At 41.3% G+C, this 17,987-nt stretch overlaps 1 protein-coding gene across 6 annotated transcripts in view; it reads left to right on the top strand.

Annotated features, from left to right (window-relative positions):
- The window catches only part of myripb (myosin VIIA and Rab interacting protein b), a 115,611-nt gene that overhangs the window by 45,575 nt on the left and 52,049 nt on the right, over window positions 1-17,987 (top strand). For all 6 annotated transcript variants that reach the window (XM_042399442.1, XM_042399445.1, XM_042399439.1 and 3 more), the window contains exon 3: window positions 9,394-9,615. In XM_042399442.1, the coding sequence (XP_042255376.1) occupies window positions 9,394-9,615 (222 nt within the window). The remainder of the gene's footprint in view (window positions 1-9,393; window positions 9,616-17,987) is intronic.

Consider the following 17,987-nt stretch of genomic DNA (forward strand, 5'->3'; position numbering starts at 1 on the left):
CACATCTTTGTACATGTTCATCCATTCATGCTTACATGTGCACATATGTGTCTTTTTTTTCCAGTGTTTACTAACATGCCTCTTAGCTCAACGGGCTGGAAAGCCTGCAGGTTTGATGTGATGTATGTGAAGAGATGGAGCAGGTCTTTATATGTGCTTGGTGATGCTTCAAGAATGAATCCCTATGGGGAGAAAAAAAAAACTAACCGGGGGTTCAGGAGGGGGGTGTGCTCTTTCGTTCTTTAAGTTCTTTAGGAGGATTTGACATGCAAGGTATTACCCTTATAGCATGTCACGGTTCTCTTATAGACATTCAGTATAATGCAGTCATTCCTCAGTGCATCATTCCTCAGTTACAGGGTGAGCAAACACAAAAATGTGCTGCACTGTATGCAGACACAGATGTTTAGGATTCTAGACATACAGAGCAGAATGGGAAGGAATATATTGCATATAATCATGTCTCTCTCTCTCTTTCACACACACACATATGCAGAAGGACCGAGATAAGCAGCAGGCTGTCACACACTAGGAGGGGACTGTTTTTGACATTTAAAGGGGAACTGAATACTTATGGGATGTATTGCTGCTATGACCAAAGACTGCATATAAAGATGGACATAGTGAGGTGTGACGTCACCTATTGGTTTGCATTGGAGTCAGTTTGAAGCCCAGAGTTGCTGCTTATGGAGCCATAACAAGCATGGTACAGCAAGTACATTGATACAGCAAGTATCAAGTGACATTAAACTTACTGAAATATTGCAACAATAGTCTGAATCCCAGAGCTGAGGAGAGCAGCAGGTTAGCCAACTGTCAATCAAAGCTGTCAATCAACGTCCACACGGCAGACATCAAAGCCAACTATGTTTTCAAATCTTATTAATGGAGCAGTAATTTCCAAAATGACCATCGGCACAGCAATTGAGAAACCATACTGACTCATTGACGTATTTTGAATGGGAGTTAATTGGTGCCAGGGATTTTTTGGAGCCATCATCTTGAGTCGATGGCATCGCATTTTAAGGAACTTCCAAATTGGCTTCAGCCTCAAGCCGTGGTAGTTGCCGCTTGGCTATGACAGTATGTGAGATCTGAGTCTATGTATGTGTGCTCTAATAGCTTTATGAACTTTCATACTGTAGTTCATTTTACTGTGGAAAGGAGAGGGAGCAGCAGCAGCAGCAGCATCACAGCATCCCTGCTGTGGTCACACTGAGCTCTTCAGACACTTACCTGCAGAATGACAGAGGCAGGTGAGCTCAGACACAGAAGACACATTGCTCATTAAAAGCAACCACTGTGCCTGTTTTTCAGCGTGGTATTCGGTTTGAAGATGAGAGAGGGAAGTAGCGGCAAAACAGAGAGACGAGAGAGCGAGCCTGTGTTTCCTCTTTATTCATGCAGTGGATGAATAAAGCACACCAAGGCCACCACAGAAAAATGAACATGATTAATAATGTATGCTGTATAAATTAGTCACATCCCCACTCAAAATACAAAGAAGTTTGAGCTCAATGTTTAAAACTAGGTTTTTATCCCAATAAAATATTTAAATAATACTGTGAATGCTGAAAACTAAGTTCAAAAGATTGAAGGTTGGGGAACTTTTTAAGTTGTTTAATATTAGTATTCTCCATCCTCCGTACTGTATCCTTTAGTTAATTGTCTAACCCAGTGCAAGTTTACTTTTATTCATTTTTCCACTTTAATAATGCTATTCAGGGTCTGTTTCCTTATCAGTAGTTCTCTTGTAAAATCTGTTTGCAGTCTGAGGACTATTTTTTTTTACTTTCTTTCCCTTTGCTAGCAGTGAATAAGACAAAAGCAAAATTATATATTTTTTTTTTAAGTATAAAGATCACTTATTGTAATTCATGTATGTGCTGCTGAAGGGAAATTAATTGTGATGAAGTAAAAGTTAAAATGAAGTTCATATGTAAATTACAGTAAAGTTGCCCCCCGGTCATCATCGCTACAATCAATGTGATATACTGTAAGCTCCATTGTGTTTAGAGTTAGTTTCAGGAGTCGTCCACATGTCAGCCAGGAGAGTTTGGAGGAAGATGACGACCTACTGTGATTACATCTCTCCATCATTTCAAGTCACTCAGTCCCTTGATTTTACAGATGGCACTGGCTAGAAAACAAATTACGTTGATGGCTGCATCCGGGCTCAAACCTCTCCTCTGTTGTCAGAGATACTGTGTGCTTTCACTGATTTTGAAAAGTCGGTCAGAACTGCTGTTTATCAAACCTCTCATGGATGAGAGTGCGGATGTAGAGTTAAATAAGTTGTTCTGTTCAGAGTGAAGAAAGTTTTAGTGCAGTAGTTCTAAGTAGTTCTTAGCTCTCATGGCAATACAAAGTGCATTACAACTTTTCAATAACCTGTTGCTGAAATGTGACAAAGCTATCTGTTATTATTTAATCAGTTAATTACTGAGTTGTCAGGGATTGTAAAGATAATTCGCCACACAGGGAGAAGAGAGAAGGATATTAGCTAAACTTTAAAATGTTTTTACGTGTAAACTTTTTTTCTGACCGGAAATCTCTGGATCTTTTTATGCATTGAAAAAAAAAACATCTGTATGAAGGAAGTAGTAATCATTTTCAGATGAGAGACATCTCCCCTGCCTACCTACAAGTCATATGATTTCATCTCAACTCACCGGTCTCCCTACACCTGCTCTTTAATCAACAGCAATAGTCGAGCAACAGAAACCCACTACCTTGAAATTTATGACCCGCTTGCCAGTCTGCCACTGCATTGCAGAGGAGAAAGAGAGTTGTCTACTGTGGTTCACTCAACTCAGCTTCACCCAGTCGGGGTCCAAATGCAAATTTTAGCTTTGATTGAGACAAAATTTTCTCACCCCAGAGCACATAAAAATTCTTCCAGCTCTAATGCACACAGGGTAAGGCAAAGATAAAAATGCATGCGTGCGCATATACATAACAGACACTCACAGGCACGCGCACACCAACACAGTGTGTTAATATGTCACTTCAGGCCAAATAACAGCAGGAAAAATCCCAACAAATTCGTACAGACTTCAGCTCAGTGCGCACACACATAGAAACTGAAAATGTTCACACTTGAAATTGCCCATTTTCAATTAAAATAACCTTAAGCGTTCAGGAAGCCCTCGATCAATTCACAATTACCAAGTGCATTTGGCTACTGTATACTTGAAAATGCACATCGACCCAGATCAATAATCACACACAAGAACGCACACGCACTCACTAAATCACCCAGGTGTGCTCTCACGTCCCTCTACTCCCAGCTTGTATGATTTACTGCTGTAATGGTGAACAGTAGATGCTGGTGTTGTGGGTTTCCACTGCAGCAGGCAGATCAAAGTGCTGATCAAAGACTCTCTGCTATTGTATGCTCATTCTCTCCAGGATCCTCTCCTCAGCTACACTATCACTGGGTTAATATTACTCCAACATGGCGCTCTCTCTTTTCTAAAATATCTCCTCTATGTGTCTTTTTTCCCTTTTAATTGTGTTCCCTGCATAGCATCCTGGGTATTGTGTGCAGTTATGTACACTTGTGTAAATGAACGTATATCCCTACCATGCAGAAAAACCTATGTGCAGTGTGAATTAACTTTTCCAAAACAGGGTTCGATTTGTGCCCTTGCAGATTTTAATAGTCCCTCACTATTTGCTCAATAATTAATTCCCATCCCTTATGCATGAAGGTGGATGGCACTGTGCTCTTGGGTTATTTGGTGCATCACAAAACCCGAAGGTATGCAGCACCCTGCATTTCAAGATGCTAATAATATGCTGTTATGAAGCTGTTATTCTAATCACTCATTACTTACAAATGCAGCTAATTGAATCTCCAGAAATATCTGTTTTCATAGCCACAATATGGCTACTGATTGCTGTTGCAACAGCCTTGTATACTGAAAGATGGATACTCTCGTGCTATCGCTTTCTCAGAGATGCTGCCATTGCTTTAGGACCAGAAATGTTTGGTTTCTTGGTCTTTTTAGCATTCTTATTGTCTGGTGTAATTACAGTGATGCAGGGAAGCTGCTTTTTCTTGTATAAAAGAATGATGTTATGTGTAACGAATTTACACACTCATACATCTCCTCTCGAAATAAGTCCATAAGCAAGTACATTCTGTAAGGTTGTATTGGTTACCATAAACACTAATTACAATGAAATAACATATTCTAAACACAATAGTATTTCCTTTGCACCTGAGATGATTCATCACACTGCCTTCTGGTTGTGTGTTGGTCAGCATCATCAGTTTTGAGAGCTATAACTCTGAAGTGCTGCGCTGAGCAACACAACAGCTGCCATGAGGGCGATACATCATTAAAAAAAAAAAACCCTGCTTTGTTTTTGTTTTCTGGCTAGGCTGCACAGCTGGACCTCAAAATGCCATTATCTTAATTACAAATCTGACCATAAGTTTACCAGGAACCTTGAGCTTATAGGCACTGCCTCCTGTGTCAGCTGAAAGCAAGAGAGAAAAATGGACTATAAGGAGAAGGAGAAATGAGGGGACTCTGAAAAATAGCTATGTTAATAGATCGCTAGCAGACACAGAGAGAGACAGTGAGGAAGGAGAAGCAGGGCAGACTTGATGGAAAACGAAAGAGAGATGAGAGAGAGCCGAGTTAATAGATCTTCAGCACAAATAATATTTGCCAGGAGTGACAGGCTGTCAGAAATGTGCTGCATATCATTAAATCCACAGACTGGTTTTAAATAACAAAATGAATTGGTATTCAGCTTGTATCGCTGTTAAACCCACTGTACCCACGACACATGCACTGCAGTAACTGATTTGCATAATCAATCATTTTTAATTCAAGAGTTTGGTTTCTTGCAAACTTCCAGCATCTGCAGAACTTTGTGTTGCTCATATTTTGTCCAGAGCGAATGCAGTTAATCATGTTGATATTAAACAAGGCTTGAGTGATTATCTGTCTAATAAACATGTTAAGTGATATGAAAAAGATGGGTTTTTGTGAGATACAGGGCTGTAGCTGGGCACAATCTGCATATGCTTTGACTATTGTCTAATGTAATTTAAAGGTATAATATGTAATTATTCCACGTTAAAATGTCTAAAAACAACTAGACCTATGTTATATATTTTGTTGAGTTGTGTACTTACATTATCCCAAATGTTTCCAACAATTTTCAAACCCAGAGAAATCTGTAATTTAATCAAAGTAATGGACCATTTGATTTGGTTGCATGTCAATGGTGTCATACTTCCCCTACCAAAGAGTAATCAAGCACGAGATGTGTATGGTGGCGCTGTGTTTGTCCGCTACAATGGCGTCTACCAAAGAGTAACTTACACAATTACAAGATAATACATCGGCGTTGTGGTTGTTCCACAGAAACTGTTATAAATGGACTTTTATTCAGTTTTAAGCCACATTTTCATGATAAATTTAAGTCATTTTTAACTGTATCTTTTAATCAGAAGAAGGATTTTAGTCATTAGATGTTTGGATCTTAAGTTATCAGAGAAATAAACTGGGCAAACGTTAGCAGCAGCTCGGCTAATAGCGCCCCCAGGAAGTCCGGTGGTACATCGTCGGAGAAACACTGATTTTTTAGGTAAAACAGCTTTAATTAGTATTTTAATGATTTTAATCTCCGTGTACGTTTGTCTTTAGAGAGGAGGAGACCTCTGTGGATAATTCTGCTCCCGGGATAAACCGGCTGAATGTCTGGATCTTAAGTTATAAGAGAAATAAACCAAACAAGTGTTAGAAGCAGCTCGGCTAGTATCAGACGTCCAGTGGTCGCCATACATCGTCGGAGAAACACTGATTTTTTTTTTAGGTGAAACAGCTTTATTCAGTGTTTTTACCTGTAATAACTGGGTCCGTTTGTTCTGGAGAGGAGGAGACCTCTGCGGGTAATTTGGCTCCTGGTAAAAACATCCTGAACGATTTACACTGGCGTAATCCTATCCCGGTGAACCTGGTTATTTAACAACGAAGACAACAACTCCCATGATCCCTTGCTACTTCACACCATCATCACACTCCATCTTTTGTTATTGTTTTGATTGAGAGACCCCTAGCGGCTGAAATTACATATTATGTGTTTAATGGCTGCCTTTGTCTACAGTCCTTGCACTTGCACTGTATTCTTGTAAAGCATTTAGCAGACGCAGAATGAAGAGAATTTAATCAAAATTCCCCATTGTCCTCACTTTCCCTGTGTGTCCTGTACTTGTAGCAGTGTATCCCACAGGAACAAAGATAATGATTTGGTGTTGAACTGCTCAAATGTGGCTCATGGGTAAAAGCTCACTGGAGCCAAAACAGTTGATCAACAGAAAATTAATATACAGCTATTTTAATAATTGATTAACTGTTTCAGTCATTTTACAACCAAAAATGCAGTCAGGATTTGCTACTTTTCTCTGATTTATATCATCTTAACATGAACGTCTTTGGGTTTTGTGCTGTTGGTCACACAAAACAAGCAATTTGAGTATGTCACCTTGGGCTCTGGGAAGTTATAATTGGCCTTTTTCACCATTTTATTGAGAAAAGGATGAATTGATGAATTGAGAAAATTGTTGGCAGTTTAATCCACAATGAAAATAATTGTTAGTTACAGCCCTTAAGTCAACCATTACCAAACAGAATTACAGTGTGTATTGAACAAATTTTATTTAATTGAATAATCAACCTTGTTAAATAAATAAAATTTTGTGCTTTTGCTTTGACCTGAAGATTAAAGTGTGAATGTTAATAAGTTCATTATTAAATGAAATATGAAGCACTTGATAGGAAAGGTTTAACTGGAGTGTACTGTGTGTGCATGTGTGTGTGTGCGAACAAACACTTCAAGGTCCATTGCATAGCTTAGCATTCAGTAGCATTTCATGATTCCTCTTTAAGTATCTCAGACATTATCTGTACTGGTGATGTAAGCTGTGTCTGGTTGAATGTTAAATGGTAAGAATTAGTAGCCATAAAAGCCTGATAACATTACAAATTCCTGTAGTGCAAAAAGTCTCCTCGTTAATGGACTAGTGTTATTTCTTACGAGCTAATTGTACCTTCCTGGCACCTGTATAACCCACATGTAACTACAGCCACGGCTGCGAGATGAGCACAGATTTTCATGTCTCATTAACGGAGATGTGAGTTAATGTGAAGGGATGCCATGCATGACACCCCCCACCCCTCCCTTCCCCCTGTCCTTGGATATATGTGTACATTTGCCCACTTATTTAATTAAACGGCTGGAGCTAGCCATTATCTAACTGGGCTGTTCATTAAACCGTATCACAGACAGACAGAGAGAAAATAGATCCTGATCCTAATCAGAGCTGAAGGAAATCATTTCCAGGCAATGGCTTCTTCCAGTTATTGAGATATAAATGTATGCTGCACATACAGTATTTAGCTTGGATGTTGGATTTTTGATGCTGCATTTATGTTCTCTTATTGTAGGTTCATTTAAATAGTTTTAATTTAATTTTGGCCTCCGTTTCCCAGCAGCTGTGACCTTGCATGTGAACACAAGATATGAAACCCCTTTTGATCATCTTGGTATATTACAAGTGTGTCAGTATATATGCCAACCACTGCCCTTCAACCCTCACACCCCCACCCCAACTCCCTCCCAATCTCACATGACACTGTATATGAATGGTTTGTTCGTCTTGTTAATATGCTGCATCTAATGATGCATATGAAAAGCAATCAGCAAGGCAGCAGAGGATCTGCTTGAGGAGCAGCGTTAATAACTTAGGGAAGCGGGAGATTGCGATGCCCCTGCTGGCTCCACGTACACACAGGAAATTCACAATATGCTGCATTCAGCACGCTGTTTTACCACACACTTAATTTTCTATGTATGACTTGGTGGATGAGTCGAGATGGGGACACCTACACAATTTATAGTACCTTTTACATCCACGTGTTGCATGTATCACTGTGTTCAGACAGGATTGCTTGTTGTCTCTGTTTTAAAAATATTGTTTTTGTCTGTGTTGTGTGCATGTCTTTTCACATATTCTGTAAATGGCATCTGCTGTGTATCTGTAGGATCAGTGAACACACTCTGGGCTATAACCTGGCTGTTTGTAGTGTATAGAGGAGCAGCTTGAATAATTTACTCGCTGCCCATTCGTGCTGAACCCACTTTCACACCTTCCCAGCAGCAGCAACAGCTCCATTTCTGCATCTCAGCCTCCATTCACGCCTAATGACAGCTGATGGGCAACAGTGTAAACACAAATAAGTGTGTTACTTAAGCTCCCGTGTGTATTATTTTAAATCTAATTGACCCCAGTGCGATGTGTACTGATGATGATAGGTTTATGATATAAATGCAAACCATTACATAATTTATTCTAGCCTCTGCTTGTGGTGCATTGCTCAGTCAGCACAAATCCTACTGAGGAAAAACCCATGTACATAATTTATGTGAACAGTTGAGTACAGGCCTCAGATAGCAAGGCTGCTTTGCTGGTTAAAACACTGATTAACAGCCCTTATTAACCCGTCTCTCTTTTTCTTTTACCTTGAATATCAAACCTTACTTGTCAGTCGTATATGCAGCTGTTGGAATTTCAGCGTGAGTTGTGGATTTTATTTGATTTTTGAACTAGCTTTGGTCAACTATTTCAATCTATAATCCTAATAGTTCATTAGTCTGAGCTATTCTCTGAGGCGTTAAGATTAGTGAGGTTCTGCCGCTCTTTAGTGCGCCTTCATGGCTGTAGTTTAAAACTATAATTTTTGGACTGAAGCCCAACTGGCTCCCCATTATGACTGTAAGCTTTTCATCACTGCTGTTTTTCTCCCAGGCTAGTTTGTGTGAAATCTCCAGCAACTGACCTTCAATTTAGTAGTAGCACTATTTATACCAATTTACCATCATTATCCATGTTTTCATAATGCCGCCTGTGCCTTAATTCAACAGAGGTGCTATGCTTTGTCGTCAGAGGATGCAGAGGACGTGCATGCCGTGCTCCCCTCAGCTGTGTTTTTGACTAATGTGGGCAAACAAGGCATGACAGGTTCTCCCAAATTGAAATGTCAGCCATCACGTTAATTCCACAAAATCAGTGTTACGAGAGTGAGAGAAAGAGAGAGAGAAACGAAGAGGAGCGGGGTTTTCAACAAACCCATGACCCCCTTCTGCCCTCCCCTCTTCTTGTTTTAATACCCCCCACACACACCTTTTTAAATTTTCATTTGCCTCAGCATCTCCAATTATTCCGCATCACCATCCTCCGCCGTTTTCACATTCTACCTCTCGACTAGACACTCACCACCCTCTCGCTCTCTCTCCTCCCTCCCCCTCCTGTCCTCCCCCCCCCCCCCCCCCCCCCCCCCCCCACTCTCTCTCTCTCTATCTCGGTTTCAGTGAGATGAAGCAGGAGCTGGCGGAGGAAGGCAGCAGATGCTCTATCCTCTCCAAGCAGCACCGCTTCAACGAGCACTGCTGCATCCGCTGCTGCGCGCCCTTCACCTTCCTGCTCAACCCCAAGCGCCAGTGCCTGGACTGCCAGTACAACGTCTGCAAGACCTGCTGCACCTACAACAAGAGGGACAAAGCCTGGCTCTGCTCCGCATGCCAGAAGGGCAGGTTAGCATTTTCACACACACATTCACATACACACCGGCGGCGGAGAGATTAGAGTAATAGCAGAGGAATGAATGGGGGGGACTGGAGATACGGGAGAAGCTGTGAATTGGTAGACTGGAGGGCGGTGAAGTAGGGAGAATAATTGGGATGGAAGATAAAAAAAAAGGGGGGACATTTATGAAGGGAATAAGAAAGGAGGAGGTGTGAGGGAACATGGGCACAGTAGGAGACAGATGTGAGGGGAAAAAAAGTGAATGAATAAGAGGGATGGAGGACTTTGACAGAGTAAGCGCTGGGAGGATGGGTGTTTTCAGGATTTTGTTTTATTACTTGTTTGAGCTCCCAACTCTGTATTCATTTTTAATGGGAATGAATGTTTTCAGCTCTTTTAACATCCTTGGTAGTTGTACAGCAAAGAAGGGAGAAGATATGGGGCCACTGAAGGAGACGATAATGAAAAGGGTTGTAGAAGAGGGGAGGAAATGTGAAAATATACACTGCTGGAGAGAGACGGATACGCAGAAGGGCAGGGGAGATAAATGATCAGGATTCAAGCTTTTGGATTTTTGACATACAACTCTGATTTCTTGTGGGAAATCTTTATGTTCTTAAATTTTTTTTTTTTTTTTTTTTTTTTATTTCCTCCTGCTTGTTTTGTGTCCCCTGGTCTCACACACTAGACATCTGGCTTTTAGGGAAAATAAAGGAATGTACATTATTCAACAAGAGAAAACAATCTGAGGAGCAGAAAGTGCTGGGGGAATGAGCTACAGCTGGTTATATTTGCAAATGTGTGTTGCGGAACTGTGTGTGACTGCGTGTGTTTGTTTGTCTGTTAAGACTGTTTATGCATGCATGTGTCCAAAGCCTTGGGAGTTGTTCTAGTGGTCCGACTCACCATTTGATGAATATTGAGCTCTTGCTGTCTAGGCAGGGTGGGGTGTTGGAAACACTATTGTCATTCTCTGTGCTGGATTCATGTGTTTAAAGCAAAATCAACTGCAGGCTTGGAATATTAGATGTGTGAATATGCATATAATGAGATTGCATATGTCAAGTATGAGCGTCTATCTGTGCCATTGTTTACTGTCACACTTGAGCGTCTGCTGTCGGGTGCTAATGTATTTGTGAAAAATACAATATGATATTTCACATGTCCGCAGGTGTGATTTTTGTTGTGATCTTTTAATGACATATATCAAAAAGATAGAGAAACAGGTGTTTATGTGAGCGGTGGTGCGTTTTTTGATTCTTCTGGCTGTGTGTGTGCGAACGTGGAGAGGTTGAGGTGGACAGCATTGCAGAACATAACAAAGCTGTCCAAAAAATGTGTTGCCCCTCCGCTTGGCCCTGTTCCTTCCCCTCAATCCCCTCGCACCATCTCTTTCTGTCTTTCATTGATTTTTGCTGCACGGTATATTGAGTTAGACCCGCTGCCCCGAGTCCTGGTGTATATAAGACAGGAGGGAGGAGGGAGGAGCAGGAGGAGACGGGAGAAGAGGAGGAGGAGGGGAAAGGATGATAGCAGTCAAAAGAGGTGGCGAGGTTTGCATCGATCATCTCTCTCTCCCTCTATTACTTTCTCTCTATCTTTCTCCCTGTGTGTGTCTCTGCCTGGGGCTCAGTAATGTTCTCATTAGGGGTTTAGACTGAGTCACAGATGGGCCTGATGTCACAACATTGCCGTCTACCAGCGACATATAAATACAGCACTTTTCATTAGCGCATTAACCAGGCTTAAATCTGGTTTTAGCATGAATTACTCTCTCTGGGTGGAGTTGTGTCATTTGGAACAGTGATTTACAGCTTGCACATGTGTTAGCTTGAGGCTAGAGAAGCCCAAAACATTTTGAAAATGGCTATTACAGCAATATACTGTAGATGTTTGTAAAGAAAAAGCATTGATTTGATGCTCAATGGACTGTAACTGTTGGGAAATAACTGCAGAGAGGAGGGCTCCTTAATAAGAGGATCTTGTGCAGTACAAAATACAAAAAGAATAAAAAAATAAATCTAATTTACTGTATTCATTGATTTAAAAAAAAAAAAAAAAAAAATCAACTTATCAGTGTTTTTCTCTCTTGCATGTCAGTGTTTTTTGGCTCTTTTTGTGCAATTTCTAAAGGTGTTCTGCTGAATTTAAATGCAAAATCATCAATTCACAATAGGAACAGACCGCCAAATGGTCTCACTCACATGCGCCGGCTGTACGTCAACACTCACAGTAGCTCGGCCATGCTGCTCACAACTGTGATCCGTCCAAGGAGAGCAGATTTGTAATCATCGCACACATGGAGACACTCAGAGTTCTAAGTCACCCACTCACACACGAGTGCAAACAAGAGTGTATGGACACGGACAAATGCCTGCAAGCATACAGACATGTGAGCACGTGGATTGATTATACTGTATGTATGTCAATTACTCATATGAGCAGCTGTAGTTGATTGGTTTAATGTTAAGTTTTGTTAATAAAGAGATATTTGCCTGTTGATGACAGATGGTATATCAAGAATAAAGACTCAATGATTCAGCAGCTTTGTCATAACACCTTCCTGGGCTTGTAAAACACACACACACCTGTACATGCACCACACATAGCTTTCACTCCTGAGTGAGTAGGACAAGCATATGACCAGTCTGCTAGCATTAACACACACACTCTACACATAAGCACACGCATTGTAACACACACACACCACACAACAATGGTTCGATGAGTGAAGTCGAAACATTTTTTAATGGAAACTGAATAGTAATTTTTTTTCTTGTTTTGGGACCCACACTCACAGCAGTGAGGAGAATGTTAAAGGCGATGATGAGAGATGAAGGTCAAGAGAGGAGGAGAGAGGGGGAGGGCAGGAGGAGAGGAAGACATTTAGAGGAGGGAATGACAGAGGGAGAACCTGTCCTAATTAGCCGAGCGGTGAAGGCACGTTTTTTTAAAATATGCCATTAAATTTTCCTTTTCCTTTGACTCTCACATTCTATTGTTCCTTTTTGTCTTTTCCTTTTTACGTTTTTTCTCTGCTGCTTTCCGACTTTTCTTTTCTCTTCCTTTTTAGGTCCTGTCCTATTTTATATTCTAACTTTCTCTCATTGTCAGGCCCCTCATTTACATTTGAGCTACTGCATCTCTGTGCGCTTAATCTGCAGAAATGGACTGCTCTGTGCCTCAGAGCCATTTGTGCCCAGAGTCCTCAAGCCATTGAATGATGTACCTTTCATATATATATGTGAGTGCGTGTGTGCGTGCGCGCACGCGTGTGTGTGTGTATGACAAATTATTCTTACTACTTTATAGCTTTCGTAATCTCACCCTAAAGCATGTGTGTGTGTTTGTGTTTATGTACACAAACACACACACAAACAGGAGAGGCTTACACACAAACATACACACTTACTTAATTCAATTGAATTACATTTTTCTTTGCCATTGAATTCCTTTTAATCAGACTGCTTAATTCTCTATGCATGGAAGCACATATTTGTATTGTGGCTCAGTGTGTGTGCGCACGTGCGTGTGCATGTGCAAACACAGAACCACACACATGCCTCTCTATCCATATAATCACACACAAACACTGCCGCAGTTATAGTGCGACATGAACCGTCTGTCGTATTTTTAAATGTGAGCCTAAGTGAACGCAACGAGTTGCGGCCTTGTCATGGTGGTGTAACACTGTAGCTGACAGACTGCCACACACACGCACACACACACACACACTCACACACATATATATGCACACAGAGTCCACATTTAATTATTTGCTTCTTTGCGATGGCGCTGCCTTGTTCTAAAGGCCAAGCAGAAGCTGAGTGGCTCAGGGGCCTCAGGACATGAGTTAACAAGCACATACAAACACTCATAGTAGTTTAGTAGTGGTTTGTTTAACCACACAGATACACACTCGCACATTTACAGATATCCCATGCATGTCACAACCATTTATTGTTACAAGCAGCAGCTCCTTGTACTTTCTTAGGGGCTGAATACAGACTGTTAGTTTTCTCCTGTAAAGAGAAATAAGTGGATGTTTTTTTTCAACAGGAAGATGATTCAGATATCAGCAGACAAGTTGTCAGTCACAAAACAGTGTGTTCAGTCAGGGATCATCCAGGTGGTGATGAATGATGACATCATTTAGGGCTGCAGAGATGTACAGTGGAAATCCTGCCTTTTTTGCATGTGAATAAAAATACATCTCTTTAATTTAACAAAGTGTGTGTCAGCAGCTATATGTGAATGTTTACCTTCTGCAGCATTAGACATCAATGTAATTTTAGTAACACAAAATGACACTTCATTTTGAGACAGTTTCCTCCCTTTTTTTACCCTCACCATAATTTAACTAATTAATATTAGTTGATGACTTTGAACACTTCCCAGTCTATGCTCTGACTGGATTTAGTCTGAGTCTGTTTTACAGTGTTCATGTGTCTCTTGTCCAGGCTGCTGTCTTTAGAGTGTACCAGTAGATATCTTAAGTGTTAAAAATATAGTTGTAGCTTGCTCTTTATTTACCAACTGGTTGTCAAATCCAGAGCCCTTCTTAAAATATGAACAGGTTGAACCTAGAGCTGCAACGATTAATCAATTTGTCCATTGTCAGAAAATTGCCAACTATTTTGATAACTGATTTATTGTTTTGAGCTATTTTTTAAGGAAAAATGCTAGAATTCTCTTGTTACGGCTTCTTAAATGTCAACATTTTCTGATTTCTTTTGTCCTCTGTGACAGTAAACTGAATATCCTTGGGTTGTGGACTGCTGATCAAGGCAAAACAAGACATCTGAGGTTGCTTTTTTCACCATTTTTTTTTTTTTACATTTTACAAACCCAACAGCTATTTTATGGATTAATCAAGAAAACAATCAACATATTAATTATGGAGCTATTTCCCTATCTTTATTCAAGAGCGTGGTATATCTATTTGAGAGCATAATTTATTGATTTCACGTTCAAATTTTGTAATTTATCCCTCAAAACCATGCCCTCGCACTCAAATAGCCTCTGCTTGCGCTTAGATTTGCTCTGTTTCTGCTCAAATTGTGCGTTCGTGAAACTTCTGCTCTCAGATTTCTCCTCTGCTCTTGGATTTTTTGTGCAACAACCCTGTCAAAATCCCGCAACCAATAGAAGGCCAGGTTTAGTGTTGACCAATGAAATGATCCCTGCCTCCTTGCGAGCTTGTTCGCTTTACTTCTTAGAGCGTCCCATACGGGCGGGTACTCTTTAACTGGATTCATCCACTGCCGCCCTCCAGGGCTTTATAAAATGTACTTCCCTTGATTTATTTATGACTTTTGGAATTAAAGGACGGTTCTTTATACACCATCACCCGTGATTTTTACTATAGTAGCTACATACAGTATTATAGTAGCCGCATGGCACAGTGCCCGCCTGTTGGTGTGCTGGAAGAGAAAACGATGTCAGTTTCATCATAAACGTTCCTATGGTGACGCCCGTGCGAGACAGCGAGATGGTCGCTTGAATTTCATTTTTTATATGAAAAATTGAAGTGATAAGCGTTACAAGGACCCACAGTTGTAGTTTTACTTCTTTTTGGGACCCACAGTTGTAGTTTTCTCAGGCTGGTTAGCGGCTTCTCCATCCGGACTGCTGCTAGTGCAAAGCCACTGACACAGTTAGCTTAGCCTGTTAGCACCTGCTACTGCCGATGTTAGTGAGGAAAATACGCAAAGCAGCTTGCAAGCCAATTAAATCTGTATCTACGAAGCAGAGTGAAAGTTAATCAGGGATCCTCTCTAAGAAATTTAACAAAACTAGCTGATGCATCATCGCAGACCGGCTGGAAATAAAGCTGCTAACGTTGATTAGCCCAAATTCACTCACGACTCATAAAACTGTCATAAAGACTGATTTTAATCCCACTGGTTTGGTTGTTAAATTGTCACATTCACACCGATATGAATTTGAATTACGGCCACTACTCAGACCAAATCAGGCGGGGTAAAGTCAGTGCGTTTCGGCTGCGGGCGTTTTGGCCACTGCGGCGCTGCACCGGACTACGGCCAGAAAGTTGAGCCAGAGTCAACTTTTGGAGAAACATAACCCGACGTCACTGCGACGTTCTCTTCATTTGATAAAAGTAAAGTTAGACTTCGCTGTCGACTTCCCCACTCAGTTTAAAAAAGACGAGATAATAAAGAACACCAGCGATAGAGAGAGAGAGAGGAGCAGTGGTCGAGCGAGCTAGGGACGCTCTAAGAAGTAAAGCGAACAAGCTCGCAAGGAGGCAGGTATCATTTCATTGGTCAACACTAAACCTGGCCTTTTATTGGTTGGGGGATTTTGACAGGGTTGTTGCACAAAAAATCCAAGAGCAGAGGACAAATCTGAGAATAGTAGTTTTACGAGTGCGCAGAAGTATCATGAGTGCGAGGAGAAGAGCTTAAACTCGAGCGCAGGAAATCTGTGCAAGCAACATTATATTTGAGTGCAAGCACACAATTTGAGCAGAAACAGAGCAAATCTAAGCGCAAGCAGAGGCTATTTGAGTGCGAGGGCAGGGTTTTGAGGGACACATTACAAAATTTGAACGTGAATTCAATAAATTATGCTCTCAAATTGATATACCACGCTCTTGAATAAAGATAGGGAAATAGCTCCATAATTAATCGGTAAAAGGAAAGACATGAACCTATTCACTTTTTCCTCGGACTGCACAAATGTGTGGTCTTTCACCTCCATACCAGAGTGTAGATTTGGGCGTGTTTCCCCTAATATATGCACATGTGAGTTTGTGCACATAATGTTTTTTTCTGTATTTCAAAATGATCCCACAACCCACAATAGTAGTTGGTGTGTGTTTATAAAGACACCAGTGATATAAAGTCCATATGAACTCATATGAACTCTCTTACTGCTGCCAGACAAGCACCTGCGGCTAGCAGAGCAAGAGAGTCACAGTGTGATCTTTTCCTGTCCTCCTTGCGGGAGCATTTTTATCAGTGCGGATGAGCAAAACTAGTCTTAGACAGGGAGGGTTCGCCCTACAGCACCGCACTGCTGCTGCCACTGACGTCTCGACTTTAATAAGGCATTTGCATGTCTGTGAGTCTTTCTGTCCTGCTGCTGTTTTTTTGTTAATATTTACGCTCTTCATGTGTAAAGAGAAATGGAAGGAAGCGAAGAGAAGAGAAGAGCACAGATGAGATGCAGCTTGAGGGACAAAGTGAGTTTTATCCAATAAGGAACCAAAACCACAACAGTAGATGAAGAAATGGAAGTCTACTCTCTCATTCGTCACGCTGTAGCACTATCAATTTGCACTTTTTTTTTTATAACACCAGACAACATAAGTGTGGGAGAATTGTGGTACTCTATTTTGGGCTGCAACCGGGTGACTGAACATTCCTACACTTTATACACAGGAAGCTTTTCATGAATTGGAATGGTTTGAACGTTGCAGCTGTAACATCTTGCAGCCCCTCATCTCTGTGAGCTGCAGGGACAGGAAGAAGATCCACTTATCACTCTCTCTCCTTTCTTCCCTCCCTCCATCCTGTCCTCTATCCCTCCTCCGCGGCCTTGTCTCGTGTCCAGCCCAGCTGACAGAGGAGCCACCAGTCGATCGTAACTCTCGGCAGTGATTTGTACTTTCTACAGTCGGGCGCGACAGCAGACACACACACACACACGGGGAAATCTCACACACACATAGCACACTGGTGATTTAGGTTCAGGCATCTCCTGGTGGTCCTGAGTTTGCTATGACTAAGATCCATTTAAGTACCTTGCTCTCATTAATTGAAATATAGCCTAAATCAGAAACTGTGCTTGAATTGTACTAATGCAATTTGTGCTTTGAGTTTCTTTAAAACTAATTACTGCAGAGTTTTGCAGCCTTGAAGCAATCTCAGTGTGTGTCTCGGTGTGCGTGCACAGTACCTGTCTGTGTGTGTCTATACTGTACTGGGTATCTGTACTTGTGCGCGAGAGCGTGTGTGGTTGCCTGCTTTGTAAGTGCTCGCCATTATGTGACCCTTTGTCTTCCATGAAAGCATTTTTTCTCTGTAGGGGCTGAGGTTCTATAGCAGGTGATAAATCACTGCTATCCAGGTAAATGTGAGTACATGCACATACACAGAGAAACATACAGACACAAAGGGGACCTTGAACGTTCCCTCTTGTGGGTGTGTTAATTTCTGTCAGTCGTGTGAATACCGTTGTGTGTTGTTTTGCAGATATTGCTCTGAGTCATTTATGTCTCTCTGAGTCTGCCGGTTGGCCTCCAGCTCCCAATCCTCCTCCTCCTTTCCTGTGTGTGTGTGTGTGTGTGTGTGTGTGTGCGTGTGTGTGTGTGTGTTTGCGTGTGAGAGTCTGATCTGAACCCGGTCACACTGAA

This window comes from Thunnus maccoyii, chromosome 21, assembly GCF_910596095.1.
Source record: "Thunnus maccoyii chromosome 21, fThuMac1.1, whole genome shotgun sequence".
NCBI classification, from domain to species: Eukaryota; Metazoa; Chordata; class Actinopteri; order Scombriformes; family Scombridae; genus Thunnus; species Thunnus maccoyii.